Source organism: Seriola dumerili, unplaced genomic scaffold, assembly GCF_002260705.1.
Source record: "Seriola dumerili isolate Sdu_G_001 unplaced genomic scaffold, Sdu_1.0 BDQW01000149.1, whole genome shotgun sequence".
In the NCBI taxonomy this organism is placed as follows: domain Eukaryota; kingdom Metazoa; phylum Chordata; class Actinopteri; order Carangiformes; family Carangidae; genus Seriola; species Seriola dumerili.
In genome coordinates, this window is record NW_019174404.1 from 16,779,469 (window position 1) to 16,796,268 (window position 16,800).

The 16,800-nt window shown below is 39.6% G+C and overlaps 1 protein-coding gene across 5 annotated transcripts in view; it reads left to right on the forward strand.

Annotated features, from left to right (window-relative positions):
- Nucleotides 1-16,800, forward strand: part of LOC111225440 (apoptosis-stimulating of p53 protein 1-like) — a 47,469-nt gene that overhangs the window by 2,955 nt on the left and 27,714 nt on the right. For 3 of the 5 annotated variants that reach the window (XM_022750310.1, XM_022750313.1, XM_022750311.1), the window contains exons 1-4: nucleotides 4,778-5,047; nucleotides 9,007-9,154; nucleotides 12,151-12,258; nucleotides 15,976-16,031. The exons of 1 other annotated variant lie outside the window; for it this stretch is intronic. In XM_022750310.1, coding sequence (XP_022606031.1) covers nucleotides 4,931-5,047; nucleotides 9,007-9,154; nucleotides 12,151-12,258; nucleotides 15,976-16,031 — 429 coding nt within the window. In that variant the 5' untranslated portion in view covers nucleotides 4,778-4,930. Of the gene's footprint in view, nucleotides 1-4,777; nucleotides 5,048-9,006; nucleotides 9,155-12,150; nucleotides 12,259-15,975; nucleotides 16,032-16,800 lie in introns of those variants that run through there. One more of the 5 variants, XM_022750312.1, reaches the window with a different exon arrangement.

Here is a 16,800-nt window from a genome sequence, read left to right on the forward strand (position 1 = left end):
CAATGAGCTGAAGCTCATGTTTCAGTGGTCACATGCAGTTCCTATAGAGACGGTACAGACTGACTTGTGTGTATGTGTGAGTGTGTGTTTGGGTTTGGGCAGTGGGAGATTGGGGGGGGTTTGGAACGCAAATCACCTTCAGCTGTCACTCCACTTAACTCTACTGTCCTGTTACCAGAGATCCACAGTAAAATATTCACTATCATATTGTTTATTATAATGGTCATTTATGAGGCTCATTTACATCAGAATGAGATTAAAGCTCATTCTATACTTCATTCATTGTACCTTGCTCTAAACAAAAGCATCAGTCCCGTGTCCTGAAGTGTGAATGTAATGTAATATAGACTCAGACCTATCATCAGTCTATCTTCAGTGAGTGCTACTACATACAGTATCTGACTCCATATTTAAGCTTGTAAATCCCTGCAGTTTATTAGCAGCTGTTACTTGAAGCTGCCTTACTGGTAGGACTGGATGGCACAGCTATTTTCTCCTCAGTGTGTAATACTTTCCTAATTTTGCTCGATGTACTTCCTAAAAAAGGATGTCTTCGTGTGTGGTTTTTAAATGGAAGCGGTTTCCACTAACTACACCCACACTCTGATGGTTCATCATTAACTAGTGAGCAAACCACAGTTTGAAACATCACAAGAACTAAATTTTAATGATGTGGGTTTCCACCAGCTGCTCTGAAATTACATTCCAAATTTCATGTAAGAGTTAAGGCCAGTGCAATGGGCTGGATTCAGAAATAAAAACACACTGGTCAGACATAACACCAGTTTGACAGATGGCACAGATTGAAAACCATCCCACTCCCAGGAGGACCTCTCTCCTTGAACGGTTGGTGGAGCAGGTATAAACTCACTGACCCCCCAGATCCCGACGCAGTCCATCATCATTCAGAATGACATACAGCAAAGCTAAAGCAGCCTAAACAGCATTTAATCGTCTTTGTTACATAATTCACATTCACAAAAATGACAGTTACACCATCTCAGCCAGTAATATTAAATTTGGTTATACAACACACACACACACACACCCCTGCAGTCACTGCATTTGACTGTAAATGTCACAGTAAAGTCACATACTGTAATTATGTCCCTGTAACATTTCACCAGGTAGAGAGAGTCCTCATCATTTCAATATAAAGGAATAGTTTGACATTTTGAGAAATGCACTCAGATAGTTAGATAAGAAAATAAAAACATTTACATGTCTGAATTTTAAATATGAGACTGCAGCTTGCAGCATCTTAGTTTAGCTTAGCACAAAGACTGAAAACAGGAGAAAATGACTAGCCTGGCTCTGTCCAAAGGTAACCAATCCACCTATTAGCACTTGTAAAGCTCACTAATGAACATGTTATATCTCATTTGTTTAGTCTCTACAAAAATGTAATTGTAAAAAATGAAATTTGCGTTGTTACAGATTATGTTCAGGACTCCAGGAAGTTATTGTGACTAGCCTGTAAACAATCTGGGACATAACCACCATTAAACAGTGAGTTGTTGTTCTTACACCTCAGTGTTGGCTCGGATCATACAAATTAAATATAACGTGTTAAGCAGTACGTTTTATAGGTGCAGAATAAGGCTAACTGTTTCCCTTTGTTTCCAGTCTTTGTGCTAAGCTAAGCTAATCAGCCGGTGGTGGCAGCTTCATGCTGAGTGTACAGACATGAGAGTGGTGTCGATCTTCTCATCAAACTCTGCACCAGAGAGTAAATAAGCTTCTTTCCAAAAACGTCAAACTATTCCTTTAAATTCATCATTATTCATGCTGCGTTCTCTAAAGGCTACCCCCGGTGACATTAACCCCAGCGCTACAACCTTCTGGACAGTATATATTATGGCTATTAGCAGAGTTAGCTCCACTTAGCCGAAGTATATAAAAATATCTGTTCTGCAAATTCAAACATGATTAGTGTTGCTCTGGAGCATATTGTATGCATTTTGTCCTTTCAGTGGGCAGCTGGTGACAGCTGGTGAGCAGGGTGACATACCCATGTGACTTTTTCACCACTCTGAGTGTGCCTTAAGGACACACACACACACACACACACACACACATATACATAGTCAGCACACTTTGTAGAAGGAAACAAGTGTTCAAAATTATGGACATGGTCATCATTTTTTTTTCTTTAGACTTTTGTGCGCTTACCTCACTGTTTTAGGTGTGTGTGTGTGTGTGTGTGCGCATAAATTTCTGTTATGTGGTTGCATTGTCTTTGTGGGTGGAAGTACAGTACTGTCCCTTTGAAGAACTTGGAAGAACATTTTGTTTATAAGAATTCCAGGTCCTGTGGAGACACACACACACCACACACCACAGACACACACTCACCACACACAGAGACGCTTACAAGGCAGTACATTTTAATTCCTTCTGAGTACTTTGTAATAAATGTGGCAGTCACAGAAAGAGCTTCTGCCATGTTAAACAAAATACAGCTTCTCTAATAAACTAATAAAACTAATAAAAAGACTGTTTTATGATGAATCTAACGATAATTGATACCCTAAAATGTCTGATGATGCCCCAAAGTCTTGATGAAGATTTCTAGTGTTTATCTAGTGTAATTTATTTATTTACCTACTTTCTTCCCTGGAATTCACCATTGCTGAATTGCTGAAACATAACTCTGGTTAATGATGGTCCTTCAACTAAAGAGTTATGATAGTTTAGTACAGGGTCTCCAGGCAGCGGCTGCAGAGAATTGTGGGACATAAATATCAGTCAGATCCATGCGACAACTAATCTCTGACTGAAGATTTATTGTCGTGTGTGTGTGTGTGTGTGTGTGTGTGTGTGAGAGAGCTGGAGTGACAGAGGTCAAGAGGCAGAGCACAGGGTAAAACACAAGTAAAGGACAGACAGGGCGTTGTTGCTATTTACTGGTGTGTTAATGAATTTATTTAGTCATTAAGTTCACAGGCGATAGATTGTAATTTACAGCAATGATATAACACGTCTGTCTTCGCTGTCCTCTCACTGTCTACTGATTTTCTGTCAAATCCAATAGATGCAACAGAGCTCTCTATGTGTGTGTTTTGAGCACATGCACCCAACATGTGACCTTGTGTGTGTGTGATAGAGAGAGACAGCTCCTCTGCCAATGTACCTTCTGTGTCCTTTCTGTATGTGTGTGTGTGTGTGTGTGTGTGTGTGTGTGTGTTTAACAGTGCAGTCATGCTGCAGTATATCAGTGTAGCCTCTCTAATCTCTGTGTCCAGCGTTACCACTGCTGCTCCTGGACAGCTTCGCTCCACACCACTGTCCAACCAGAGTTTTTTATGTTGTGTTGATACCTAGTATATAAAAAAGTAATTCATGTGTTCAGGATTATGTTTAGGTACATTCTTCAAGTCTGCACTGTGTCATTGCTGTTGGGCCATCACATGTCTGTGATTCAGAGTGGTATTAAGGCTTTTTCATGTTCCTGTAACTGTCTATGAATCTTTCGCTGTTAAGACTCATGAAGTATTATAAGCTGCACTAAAAATATAGTAAAACAGTGTTTCAGTATTGTAGTATTAATGATTTTATAAGTGAAGGTCACTCTTGACCCTAAGTGACCTGTCCGGCTCCAGCTCTGCTGGACTCAAGGCTAAAAAAAAAGTTTTGGCATCAGAGCGTCTGGGCCTTTTTTTAAAGACTGGACAGTTCAGTTGACACATGCCTGCCCTGAACTAATCAAGCCACTGACCTTAAATTGGTGTCTGTTATTCAGAGAGTTGCAAACGTTCAGATGTGGTGTCTGGAAATAAGAGTTTAAGGAACATTTTTGGGTTTTGAGAAAATAATTGTTTAGAGTCTTTTCAGCGGCATCTAGTTACAGTGTACAGCACAGATTATTAAAGTATAAATTACAATATGATAATTCAATTAAATCAACAATTACAATGCTGCATATATACAAATATATAATGAAAGAGATGTACAGGAAAAGTAAAACATAACAACAGTAGACTGCACTGTGATGAACAAGAATTTTTAATTTTTAAAGTTTAAATGATAAAATATTAAAGTAGAAATATAAAGATAAAATTGGCACAGGAACACCTAAGACTTTTTTTAAGACTTCACAATTCAGTTGTCACATGCCAGAACTAATATATCCACATACCTGATAATGTGTTGTAGATTATTCAGTGAGTGTCAAATCTTTGGTATCAGGTTAAAAAAAAGGATGCAAGCAAGTATGTAGAATATAGTTGTAAGTGTAGTTACATCAACAGTTAGAATTACATCATGTACAGTAGGCTGTATGAAAAAGTATGGTGATATATGCATTTGAGCATGAACACAGTGAACCAAATAAGCAAACTGTAAAATATGTAGGATACTAAATGTCAAACTGTCTAATTTTAAAAACAGAAAAACCAAGATGTATGCGAGATACCTACTGAAAAAATCTGACAGGAGTATATGAACTATATTCAGTGTATTCAATAAAATGTTCAATAAAAACAGAAGCACCGACATCATATCAGAGGTGGGCGGTGTTGACCGGACCGTATCCGATTGGTCATAAAAACCAATATCAGCTCAGTCTCATGGTCTCCTCCCACTAACAGGCATAAAAAGTGTCCAGATTCTCTGTCTTATTTCCCATCAGCCTCTCCTCTTCACCCTCTCCCTTTCCTCATATTTACTGAAAGTCGACTCCCCCCCCTCCCTCCCCTCCTCCCTTACTGACACACACTCTTATATCTGTACTTCCTGTCCTGGCACACACACACACACAAACACACACACACACAGACACGCGCTCTGACATTCACACATTTTAAAAACTCTCCCACCTGCAAAGACACCACTCTCTCTAATTATCTGTCTCTCTTTTTGACAATTACACACATGCGCACACACGGGCACCCACACACGGCTGTGTGTGTCTTTGCTCGATGGTTTTCCAATGAGGCGTTTCTGTAGGCGGGTGTTGGAGCGACTGGTGTTTCTCTCTAAAAATCTCAACGTGAGTAAATGCAGGAGACCGAGGAAGAAGCTCAGAAGCGGGAAAACCAAACCATCGGTGAGTGACAGACAGAACAGCTTTACTTTATTGTGACTCAAGTATTTCTACATGCTCTTCACAGTGAGTCAGTGTTGTACAGCTGAGTTGTAAATCAAAGAAAAAGAAGCGTGAAATGTGCGTTTCTCTAAAATAATCGTACTTGCATTAGTGTAGTGTGGTGAAATACTTTTACTGACACAAGTAGTCAAATCAACATTACAATGATGGGCCCTGTATGGCCCTGTACAGGCTAAAGGGGCAGATGGAACCAGGTTGGGGTTTCAGTTCAGAGGATGTGCACCAGCCACTGCGCCTCTCCCCCATAAAATGAAACACACTGCATGTGCTGAAACACCCTGGAGAAGCTAATGAAATCAGCACTGATGTGTTTTCTGCAGCAGTCAGACTAACGGAGGACACTGAGCTGTTTGTCACTTTAACCTGCTCACAGTCACTTTCTCTTCTCTGACTATCTGACTATCTCCTTCTCCCCCTCTCTCATGCCTAAAATAGCCCGAGTCACTCCATTCAGCACCACAACTCAATCTGCCTCCGTGTGTGTGTGTGTGTGTGTGTGTTATATTCTGTTAGTCTTGTTTACTGACACACTGAATAAACTTGTCATGGCTGTGAGTTCACTATTTACAATGATTGGCCTCCTCTACAGTCTCTATACTGACTAGATTTTTTTATTTGTTTACTTTAAATCCATTTCAAGTGATTTCTGAAAGTTTTCAGCTTTTCTATAATTCCTAATTAGACCAGCATTGCTTTCACACCATATATTTCATGATATTTATTACAAATTTAATCTGATCATAGTTAGTTCTACAGACACAATGGAAAACCTCTTAGCTGGTAATAGTAGAATTTATGGTTTACAGCCATCACACTATATTATAATAATTTTGCAGCAGGATTAGGTTTGGTCTTCTACTCTGGAGCTATATAGTCTGGTCTATTCATAGAGGGATTTCAAGTAATATAACCTGTCTTGTAGCGGCTGTGTTGGAGGTACACAGTGGGTGTAAACAGCAGATTGGATTCCAAACACATATTTTCTTCATGCTACCTGCAAGATAACTGATATTTCACAATATGTAAAGATGGTTCATTTTGCATCTTAGCAGTGGTGCACAGTACACTGTATCCATTATCTTATTAGTATGAGGCAATAATTGTTTGAAGTAGGACAAGTGATCTGTGCTTAACTCCTTTAATGACGGCAAACATTTGCAACTACACAAAGCATCACAGCTGCAGTGTAAGAGGTGAACTGCAGGCGTGGAAATGATACATGATGGTACTGCTGTGAAATAGGTGTCTGCTTTAGAGACCTCAGGTTTTTGTCTTTGCTGTGTGCTAACTATCTAATTCTACCACCTTCATTAATCTGTGACCTCCAGTAGCAAATATCTACCAAAGATCTGTGATCCTGTTTTCTTTTCAAAGTAAAAGCACAAAGAGTAGAATGTTTGGATTTGTCACATATGAAAGCAATACTTGTGTTTTTTTGTATTGGACTTTGGTGTTGGTATTAAACTTTCATGCTAATCCAGCAGCGCATTTAGATCTTTTAAGAATTTCAGTTTAATGCAGGATGCTACCAAAGATGTGCAAAACAGTAGTCAGGTTTCCATTAAAGTTTTGTGTAAAATAAAAACGATTTAAAAAAAAAAAAAAGGCGACAAAATACAGTTTCCATCGAGTGATGTTATGCAAATAAAGCTGGGTTTTGTTCCAATTAAACGTGATGATGGATTTCCAGCAGTTTGCCTCTCGGGTGGAACTGGCTCCCTGAGTGATGATACAGCAGGCGCCATAACTTGAACGCGTAAAAAGTGTTTCCATTGCGAATTTGCGGAATATTGCTTTGCGGAATATTGCTTTGTCAGATGGTTTTTTAGAAAATCACATTTCCACTACTAATTTTTAAGTCAGCAATTTCAAATTGCGCATTAAGCAGGTCAATGGAGACGCACCTACTGGTGTTTTGCCTGTAATCAGTATGTATAACACAGCTAGTTGGTAGAAGATTAACACAGATTGTTGGTCTCTAATATTAATGTTACTTTGGTGCTATTTTTCCCCAAGACAGGCAACTAAAAAGAGTTTCTTGTGTCACAGTAACCTGCATTTGAAAGTGACACATGACTTTTACTGGATAAACCTACACATCTCCCAGTTTTTACCTATTTTCTCATAGTTTCTGCAGTGACCCTCCGCGATGGTGTCAGCCATTACAACATTTGTGGCAGAGCTACACAGCCACCGCACACTTCATCAAGCTCTCCACCATGGCAAACAACAGTGTGTGTGTGTGTGTGTGTTTGTGCTGCATTTATAAAGGATATTTTGTTTTTAGGGAATTAGGAGTATTTTATGGTTCAAATGAGAAAACCACTCGGAATGATTTGATTATATAAAGTGTCTTTTCATCTCTGCCAGCAGTCCTTTAGTGTAACAAATGATCATGTTTCTGACCATGTGAAACAAAAACATTACAGCCCTTGTGTGGCCACAATTAGCCTACTTTAAATGATTTGTGGACTAGTAAAACCCCTACCGTGTTTGCAGGGTTTTAGGGTTTAGATGTGTGTGTGTGTGTGTGTGTGTGTGTGTGTGTGTGTGTGTGTGTGTGTGTGTGTGTGTGTGTGTGTGTCTAATCCAAGCATTAGAGAGTGTGTCCCTGCTCAGTCTGTCTGCATGCAACTAGAGATTGTTTCACATGATCTAGGACAGGTGTATAGAATACTGTGGATTAGTGTACAGTATATATTTTATGTGTGTGTGTTTGTGTGGTGTGTGTGTGTGTGTGCATCCTTGAGTATGGACGGTGTGCAATGTAATGTGTGTGTGAGAGAAAGAAACATTGAGATTAAAAGTGTATCTGTATCTGTGTGTGTGTGTGTGTGTGTGTGTGCGTTCCTATCCCAGATTACCCTAAATTTATCTTTCAACTGCCGACTGACTATCTGACATGACATCACCAGTGACATTGCCAATGACATCACTGGCGATAACACAGGATGTCCTCTTTCTGATTACTATTTTAATCTTTTGGCAGCAGAATTTGGAGGATTTGATAACAAAATGATTTCATGGGGGATTGTTACTCCCCGGCTGATACTTCAGAATCATATATTGCTTTTCCAAATATGTTAATAATGGGAAACTGGTAACAGACTGAAGCCATACAGTGATGAAAATGGCAATTTTATATATGTACTTTGCATTATTACATAGCTAACTAAAGAGTTTGATAAATGTGATTATATATATATATATAAATATCAGTGAGAATTTTTGATTTTATTAAATTTAGAATCAGTTAAACCTTTGTCCTGAGCCAAGAGGGAATTGTATGTGTGTCTGTATTTATACAAGCAGTTATTGATAGGTAATTAAAGCTGTAATCCATCAGTGTGTTCTTTAGTCAGATGGATGGCTGTATCTTGTTACAAGCTGCTGTTATCAGTAGTCTGCCTCTCTCCCCCAGTTCTCAATGGCCTTCTTATCACATTACACATGTTAACACATGTTGTATCTTGATGTCTTGAAAGCTTTAACATTTAATTGGATTAAATTCCCATCTGCAGCTCAGGTTATGATGTTGTCATTCAGGTCGAGTAGCCTTAAACCTTGATTGGATTTAAGTGCATTTGCACTATTTGTAAATGTATCCAGATGCTTCTTCAGCTGTGTGCTGTGTGATTTATTTGTTCCAGTCTTTGTTTTTTCACCTGGATTTTTCCACTTTAATCTGAATGTGATCACTGATCAGCCAGGTTGCCTCTTATTGCTGAGACAGGAACAGGGCTGAATCATTTATCAGTTAACCAGTAGTTATCTTAGTTAATTAGTCATCAGTTATGTCTGATGAGAGAGAAATATTTAACTGAGAAATGCTTAATCCATGGTAGGGTAAATGGTAAGACATTTAATGACATTTAACCTTTTTGTTTCTATGTTTACAGGTGATCCTGACAGTTTACCTCAATGACACCCAGCAGATGCTAACTGAGGTCCCGGTTACTCCGGCAACCAGAGTGGTTGATGTGGTTGAATACTGCAAAGAGGCTGGCGAGGGGGAATGTCACTTGGCTGAAGTGTGGAACGGGCATGGTGAGTCCATCTGTCGATCCATCAGTGATGAATAAAAAATACTGACTGATACTGAACGCGTTGTGAACACAACTTATAAATTTCATGAAAGCCATAAAATTGATATGGTGAATGTATTAGCAATCAGTTGCTATTTTACACATCAAGCAGACAAATATAAATTTTTGCTTTCATTTGATGTCATGTTTTTTGGCCACCCAACAAATCCAAAGTCTAATACTGTCCAACCCTGCTTTTAGCTCTGGTATGGTCTCAACCACCTCCTACGGGAATTATCTGGCTTATTAGCTGCTAAATGCTCCATCAGCTGGTTGTCCTTTTTTCACTGAAAACAGCTCCATGCTGCTGAAACAGTAAAGTTGCAGGTCATAAAAGTTGGATAAGAGGCGAAACGTCTTCCACAGACAAATACAAGTCCATTTGCCTTCGATTCAATTTGAGAGAGAGATAACTATGACCTGGACGAATGAGAACATTCACAGACAGGTCATAAAACCAAAACACTGAGCTGGAAGACGCTAAAACACTCCATAGATCTGAGAGAAACTGCAGGTTTGGGCAATGATTCTATGTGTGTTCATCACTATAAGCAACCCCTTTCATATTGTTTATAATAATTTGAACCATTGTCAATATAAAAATGTTGATTAACACATCAACATAAACAAGTTAGAGATCATAAAAGCCAAGAGAACTCAGGAATATTAAACAAGGTAAAGAAAAAATAACACCAGCAAGAGGCCAGTATAAAAAGTGCCCATTTATGCAGATGATGCACTAATTAAATCAATACATTTATGATCAGAATTCAACTTGTTGAAGCAGCTTTCTGTTTGACTTGAGCACATCTGTAGCATCAACAAAGCCAACATCCAACAGACTGATATGGGATCATCAGAAAATTTACACTGATTAACCGAAACAAAAAGGAGGCAGAAAATTTTGTGATTCTGTTAAAATATTTCCACATATCCCTCCTTTGTAGTCTGTTGACAATAGAGTGTTGCAGGGATGACGCATTTTTGTAGGCCAACCCAGAAGTTAGCAGCACCCTATTTCCCTCCACAAAAAGCCACTGGGTTTTTGGATTATTGCAGAAAAGCACAGTAATCTTCACAAGTGTGATTTTTGAAGCCTGAATACAATCACCAGAAGTGATTGTCCCTGACAACCTCTGTATACTCATTAAGCCATTTGTTAGCAATTGTTTTTTATAAGACACGTAAAAGTTTAATAATATCATGACTTGGACATTTACTGACATATTTTATGTCATAGAATAAAAAGTGGAAATGTTTTGAGCTGTTGTCTTCTAACCAAAATCCCACTACAAAAACATTGACATTGGGATGAGGGACTCATTCCTGCAGCAGTCTTATTGATGTGAAGTATAAGCCCTCCAAAACTCATATTCGTATTCTTTTTCTTCATATCATTTTCTTTTCTTTGTAGCCAGAATTGTATCTATATCACCAGTGTCTAGTACTCATATGATTAACATTGACAGGCTGTCGTTTGAGCATTAGAGTATTTACATGATTATAATCTGGTGTTATATGGCAGGATAATCACAGTGTGACTCTGGCCTAGATCGTTTATTTTGGAGCTAATTATAAACAAAGGCAGACCTATATCACTGCTTTCAGCCTGTGAAATCAGTAAGAGTGCTAAGTGCCTCCTGTATACTGGATGTCATTGTAAAACTTGAATAGACCAGTCCATCACATGTACACACGGAGAGCTGCTGTGTCCATTAAGGCATGGCCTACATTCATTCAATCATAGCTGTTGTGATCCACATTACAACACAATGTGTTTGTGTAGCAGTGTGGTGTGACTGAGCGGTCAGACAGGCTATAAATGGCTGTTATACTATACTGTTTCTTAGAGGGTGACACTGTAAAGCAACACATAATAAATGGTGGTATAAATTGTGTTGTGTCAAAGCTTTGCTGTGTGACGCGAGGCCATGCCTCAGGGCCACAAGTGGCCTCACAGCTGGTGTGTGTGTGAGGCCGCAAAGCCATTGTCTAAGTGTGTGTATTATTAGCCTGGATGGATGGATGTATTTTGCTGTTAGAATATTGTTAGTGGGTTTTGAAAATGCTTTTTGGGTTATTGGTTAAAAATAATTAATTATACAAATACATATTTTCACACTGGGAGCCATTTCAGACCATTACAGACACCTTATAAGATTTAGATGAGGTTGTTGTTTGGGGTTAGTTTTAGTTAAATTAAAGGCCAATTATTTGAGAGTCATTGCAGGTTTTCAACCTTGTTTTTCAATTTTTTGGCAGGACAAATTTTAACTTTTCAAGTGAGCTTTAAAGGAGCTATTTGTACGTTTTGCTATTGCTACATAGCTAGCATTAGCATTAACAGCTGTTTACTGATCAGTCTAGAAGAAAAGTTGCAAGCTCAGCATCAAACTTCATTCCTTTACGCACCGAGAGCAGGTCTCCATAGGTAGAAAGCTACACCAATGTTAACTTTTGTCTTTAGTTAGCACACTAAACAGCTAGCCTGGGCCCGTCTCCTCACTGTCCTCCAATCTGCCCTGAAGACATAGCGCTGCACAGAGGGTGTATTATAATTTCACGTCTGGTAAGCAAGCAACAATCACCACCACCCACTCCAAGCAAGAAACCACGTTCGGCGGCAGAGATGTTTACACAAAGTGAAATGTTGAAACTCAAGGCTGCATGATTTTTATGGCTGCACCATACCATTAAATGGAAATATTTTATATGCCTTGAACATCATTTTATACACATATCCCCAAAAGATAGTCTGACATATTTGGTATCATTGGAAACGTTCTACTAGAATTCAAAATGAAAAAAAGTTCTGTGGCTTTGGACAATGTTTGGCTGCACAAAATGAGTTTGTAATGGCTGACCCATCAGCAGGACAGCGGGAATAATATGGATAAATGACAATGAGGCAGGATCTGCAATAGATTGTCTCACATTTTCTCATCTGTCTCTCCTCAGAGCGAGTTCTCCCCCAGGAGCTGTTATTGTTGGACCTCCTTCAGCAGTGGGGGGCCAGGAGGCCTGAGGTCAGCTTCTATCTCAGACACTGCCCCTCCTGGGCACAAGGTACAGCAAAACAAACACACTTACATTACAGGAGTCTAATTGCTGTCTGGCAGGAACAACTTTCAAACACATTTCATATCGTTTCAGTATTGAGGAACATTCACTCACATGGAGAAAAAACACAAACACAGAGACAGTGGTATGTGTGTGAGGTTTAGAGGTGAGATCAGGGGCTCGGCCAGTAATTAGCCAGATAAGATGATTAGTTACATAACATGGATGGTGCAAACCTGAAGGAGAGGGAGACAGAGACAAGGACAGAAAGATGTTTGTCTGCTGCAGAAAAGTCATTTCTGGGAAAATATCAGTTTGAATTGCTCAGTGCACTAATGAATACATTTGTGAAATCAGTTCTCAGCTGAATCAGTATTAAACATTAATGCCAAACCTATCCAGGCATGCTAAATGGATTTCTTTTCTCTAAACTTGAACTTGTCCAGTAAAAAGGATGTGAATGAATGATTGTGTAATATTTATATGTGTTAGCACTCGTACAAGCGTACAACTGCAGGGCTGCTGCTGTACTGTGCTGTGCTGTCACACTGGTGTGTTCTTGTGTCTGTGTCTGCTCCCCGCAGGGAGAAGACAACCTCACCACCTGCTGGTGTATTCCCTTTTTACTCCCCATTCATGAAAAGCACAATTCTCATTCATAAGAATTTCATCATTATCATATGCGTGTGAACAGTGAAGTGGATTCTGAATAATAAGTTAAACCTAACACTTATTAGTCAGGTTTTTTTCAAGTTGGGATAAAGTCATGAAGCCCACTGAGGTTTTCTCATGTGCCAGTTTTGATTCTTTATTAGTACTGACATATAAACCTTTATTAATACTATGTTTATACTACGTTCCTTTTAAGTATTCTGTCAGCAATGAACAGGATTTAGCCCAGCCTGTTGTGCCTGCAGCTTTGTAACAGGTTCAGGAGCAGCAGGGTAAGATCAAGGATGCTAATACTACAAATGGAGAGTGGTTTTTGTGTGTCTCTGTGTGTAGAACTGCTCTGTCTAAGAAGCAGCTAGGGGCAAAACCTTTTGGTGGAACCTAATTCAAACTCGGTTCTGTCGTTTCATTCTTTTCTTCCCTTGCTTACATACTGCGTGATATACAGTAATATGTGTTCCCGCATCCCTAACAAATTCACTTCAACGTCTGCCCTTTGCACAAAGTATTTACAACTGGTAAGACAAAAGATTCAAGGGAAATCAGTGAAGCTAGTGATACAAGCAATATAAAGGGCCAAAGCAAAGGTTAAAAAATCTTACAACCCCAGTAAGGTCAAAGATACATGTTGCAAGACTCAAAGAGGGAAATCAAAGTCAGAACAGATTTACATTCTGCAAGGAAGGGGCTCTTTCAGGTGCGTACCCTGTCTGAAAGGGAAAAGTTAAAAAATTGAAACCCTGTGTGCAGTCCTTGATCTGCTCCAGGCTAAAAGAACACAAGAAACTCCCAGCATGACAGACCTGAGGGAAGGAATAACTTCTCTCAAGCTGAAGCTGCGTAAGGCCTAAAACAAGTGGGAAGAAGAGCCCTAAAACCAACCCAAAAATCATCAGGGATCTTCAAACCCGGGTTAATGGCTTTGTGAAGCAGATCCAGACTGTGAGTGTGGAATATGCAATCTATATGGGTCTCAGACAGAGAAAACCATACCACACATCCATGGATCTCCATGTGGACATACAGAACATACAGGTCGAGGTAACGGAGAAGGACCTCAAGCCTGAACTGAGCAACACAGAGAGTGAACCAAGCTGCCTGCAGAGCCAGGACAAAGAGGTTCTTCATTTCAATATGGAGGATCTGAAATCAGACCACCATTTTGACAATGAAGAACTTATTGAGGAAAAAAGAAGAGGAGAGATTGGTTTGCCTCAAGATAGATGGTATAGCGAAAATCACAGACACCGCAGGCAGTCAGATTTGGGAAGAGAAACAGGGCGAAGAGCCAGAGAGTGGAGATTGCCAAGCTCCACCAGCTGAGGAGCGGCTAGAGGCCCAACATCAAGAGTACAAAAAAAAAAGGAAAAAAAAAGTCCTTCAAACCAAGGAGCAAGAGTGGACAAAGGGGTTTGATCATATGAAGTTCAAAGAAATGAGCAAGAGGAGGAGGAACTAGTTTGTCAGGATGTTCGTATGTCGCTCTGGACAACATGCAGAACAGTAGGGGGATTGTGTACGGGCTCCAGTTAGGCTCAATAATAATCCTTTCACACATGCACTGCAGCCTTGAACGTATCTAGACATTACTTGGAGGAGCTGTATGTGAAAAACACAATTGTCCAAGTCAGTTGGAGCAGAAGCAGGTCAGGCCAGGGTAAATCAGACTTTACCCTGTCAGCTCTCTAGCAAGATACAAAGAGCAGCAGTTCATTTGACAGTCTGCTGTGGACAGAAGACCCTTTTTTCCCCTTTGTCTCCCTGTTTTCCAGCACAAATATGTAACCCAGATGTGGGGTTGATGAGAAAAATCATCCTTACAACATACATACAGACTGATGAGCTGCTGGCTGGTTGATGCCTCCCTGCAGCAGCCAAACTGTCTCCTCTGTTTGCTGCCAACTTGTGTTTGGCTCCTCACCTAATATCATAAAACAGCTTCTTAAACTGGCCAATTACTCTGTGAGGATCAGAGCAACACATTACCCTAATGTATTACCTCCTCCTGTGCCGAGTTTGCATCTCTCCTACAAGGACATCACTTTCCTCTCAGAAGCTTACCCTGCTTCTCCACATCATCAAATCATCAGACATGTACAACTAATGATAGCGTCTTTCTCTCCATCTCCACATGTGACTCTTGATTATTAACATACTATTTTAACTGTCCGAGAGTCAATTGAATGTAAATACTGTTTTTAGTCCTGCGTTGATCGTGAGATACGCTTATATCTGCTCCAGTGAATGTAAAGTACTGCTGTAAGTGCTCTATTGACTGGAGGTGAAACCTGGAGCTGCCCGGGATTAGCCCAGATTGAACCTGTCTGGTCTTAGTAGCATTAAAAGGAACAATGCTATTAATAGATTACGCACTCAGAGAAAGATAGAGCTACATTTAGATGAGAGAAAAGCAGGAATCCCAGCTTTTAATTTTTACTATTTCAGCGACATTTCTGTCTCAGCCAATAAAAAGCAAATAAATACATTTTCTATCACGTGTTTTTGATGCTATAAAAAAACCAGGCAACACCTTGTCCTCTGTATTTCAGTGCTGTTAAAGCAGGCCGGTTGCCAGCAACATCCTCTACATCCTTAGTAGTAGGAATAAGAAAGAGGACAGTGCTAACAAGGACACGTGATAACTTTCTCTTTTAGCACCAGAATATATTGTAGAATACTGAAACTAGAGCATGATTGATATGAAAAATATCAAAATATATACAGTATATGTAATAAATCAGAAGTTTTGATGGAATCATGCCATTATGATTTATTTGCCGTGTAACGGACAGGAAAGCAAATTTTTACACCCTAAGGCCGATGTGGCCTGTCCATTTATCTTTGTGATAAAGCACACACATGGTTGAATGGTTAATTAAGGCCAAGGCTCTCTCTCTCTCTCTCTCTGTCTCTCTCTCTCTCTCTCTCTCTCTCTCTCTCCTTCTCTGTCCATCACACAAGGCTGAACTCACCCAGGTCCATTTTAACGTCTTATTTCAGTATCTCTGCTCAGATCGCTCAGATTTCTTTTTCTTGTTCATTTATATGCAGGAAGTCAGCAGCCTCTGGAGCAGAGCTGGACCTCGGAAGAGAGCGCTAATGACAGGGTAGGTGCGCGCACACACACACACACACACACACACACACACACACACACACACACACACACTGGAGCTGGGCTGGACTGAAGGTGCAGGACATGCTGTGTTATGCATCTCCAATTAGCTCAACCTCAACACCAGGACCTATTGTGCATGAAGGATCTTTTGGACTGTAAGACATAAAGATATTGTTGAGAGCTTCAGTTTGTCTCTAGCACCTACACTATACTTTTGTAGTCTAAGATATTGCAGATTCCATTCATCTGTAGTAAATACAGTTTGTACTGAATACTGTATACAGTTACAGTAAATATTGTACACACTGTACAATACAAATGAAAATGTGCATAAAAACACGAGAGACACATTGATCCATCCCTTTGTTTTAAACCTTGAATGTGTTAACTTGGTGAACCTAATATCCTAACTACACAAGCCCTTTAAAGCTTGACATAATGTAGGCTTATTTCTAAGCTGCTGGATGTGATATTTAGCAAACTTCGAAGGTAAAAGTATTACAAGTTCAGAGACTGCTCAGCAAAGAGCCAGTAAAATTAAATTCAATCTAATGAACCATGTTTATTTAATTATATTTTCTTTGTGAATGCAAATTAAACACTAAGACTGTTTACATATGTGTGTAAGTGAGTGTGAGTTTTCACGAACGTAAAGTTCAATGCATTCAGTGTTTGTCTTTCTGTGTGTGTGTGTGTGTGTGTTTAGTCTAGGGGATCAGCCCACGGATTAGTGACAGTGATGATTATAGTTTTCTACC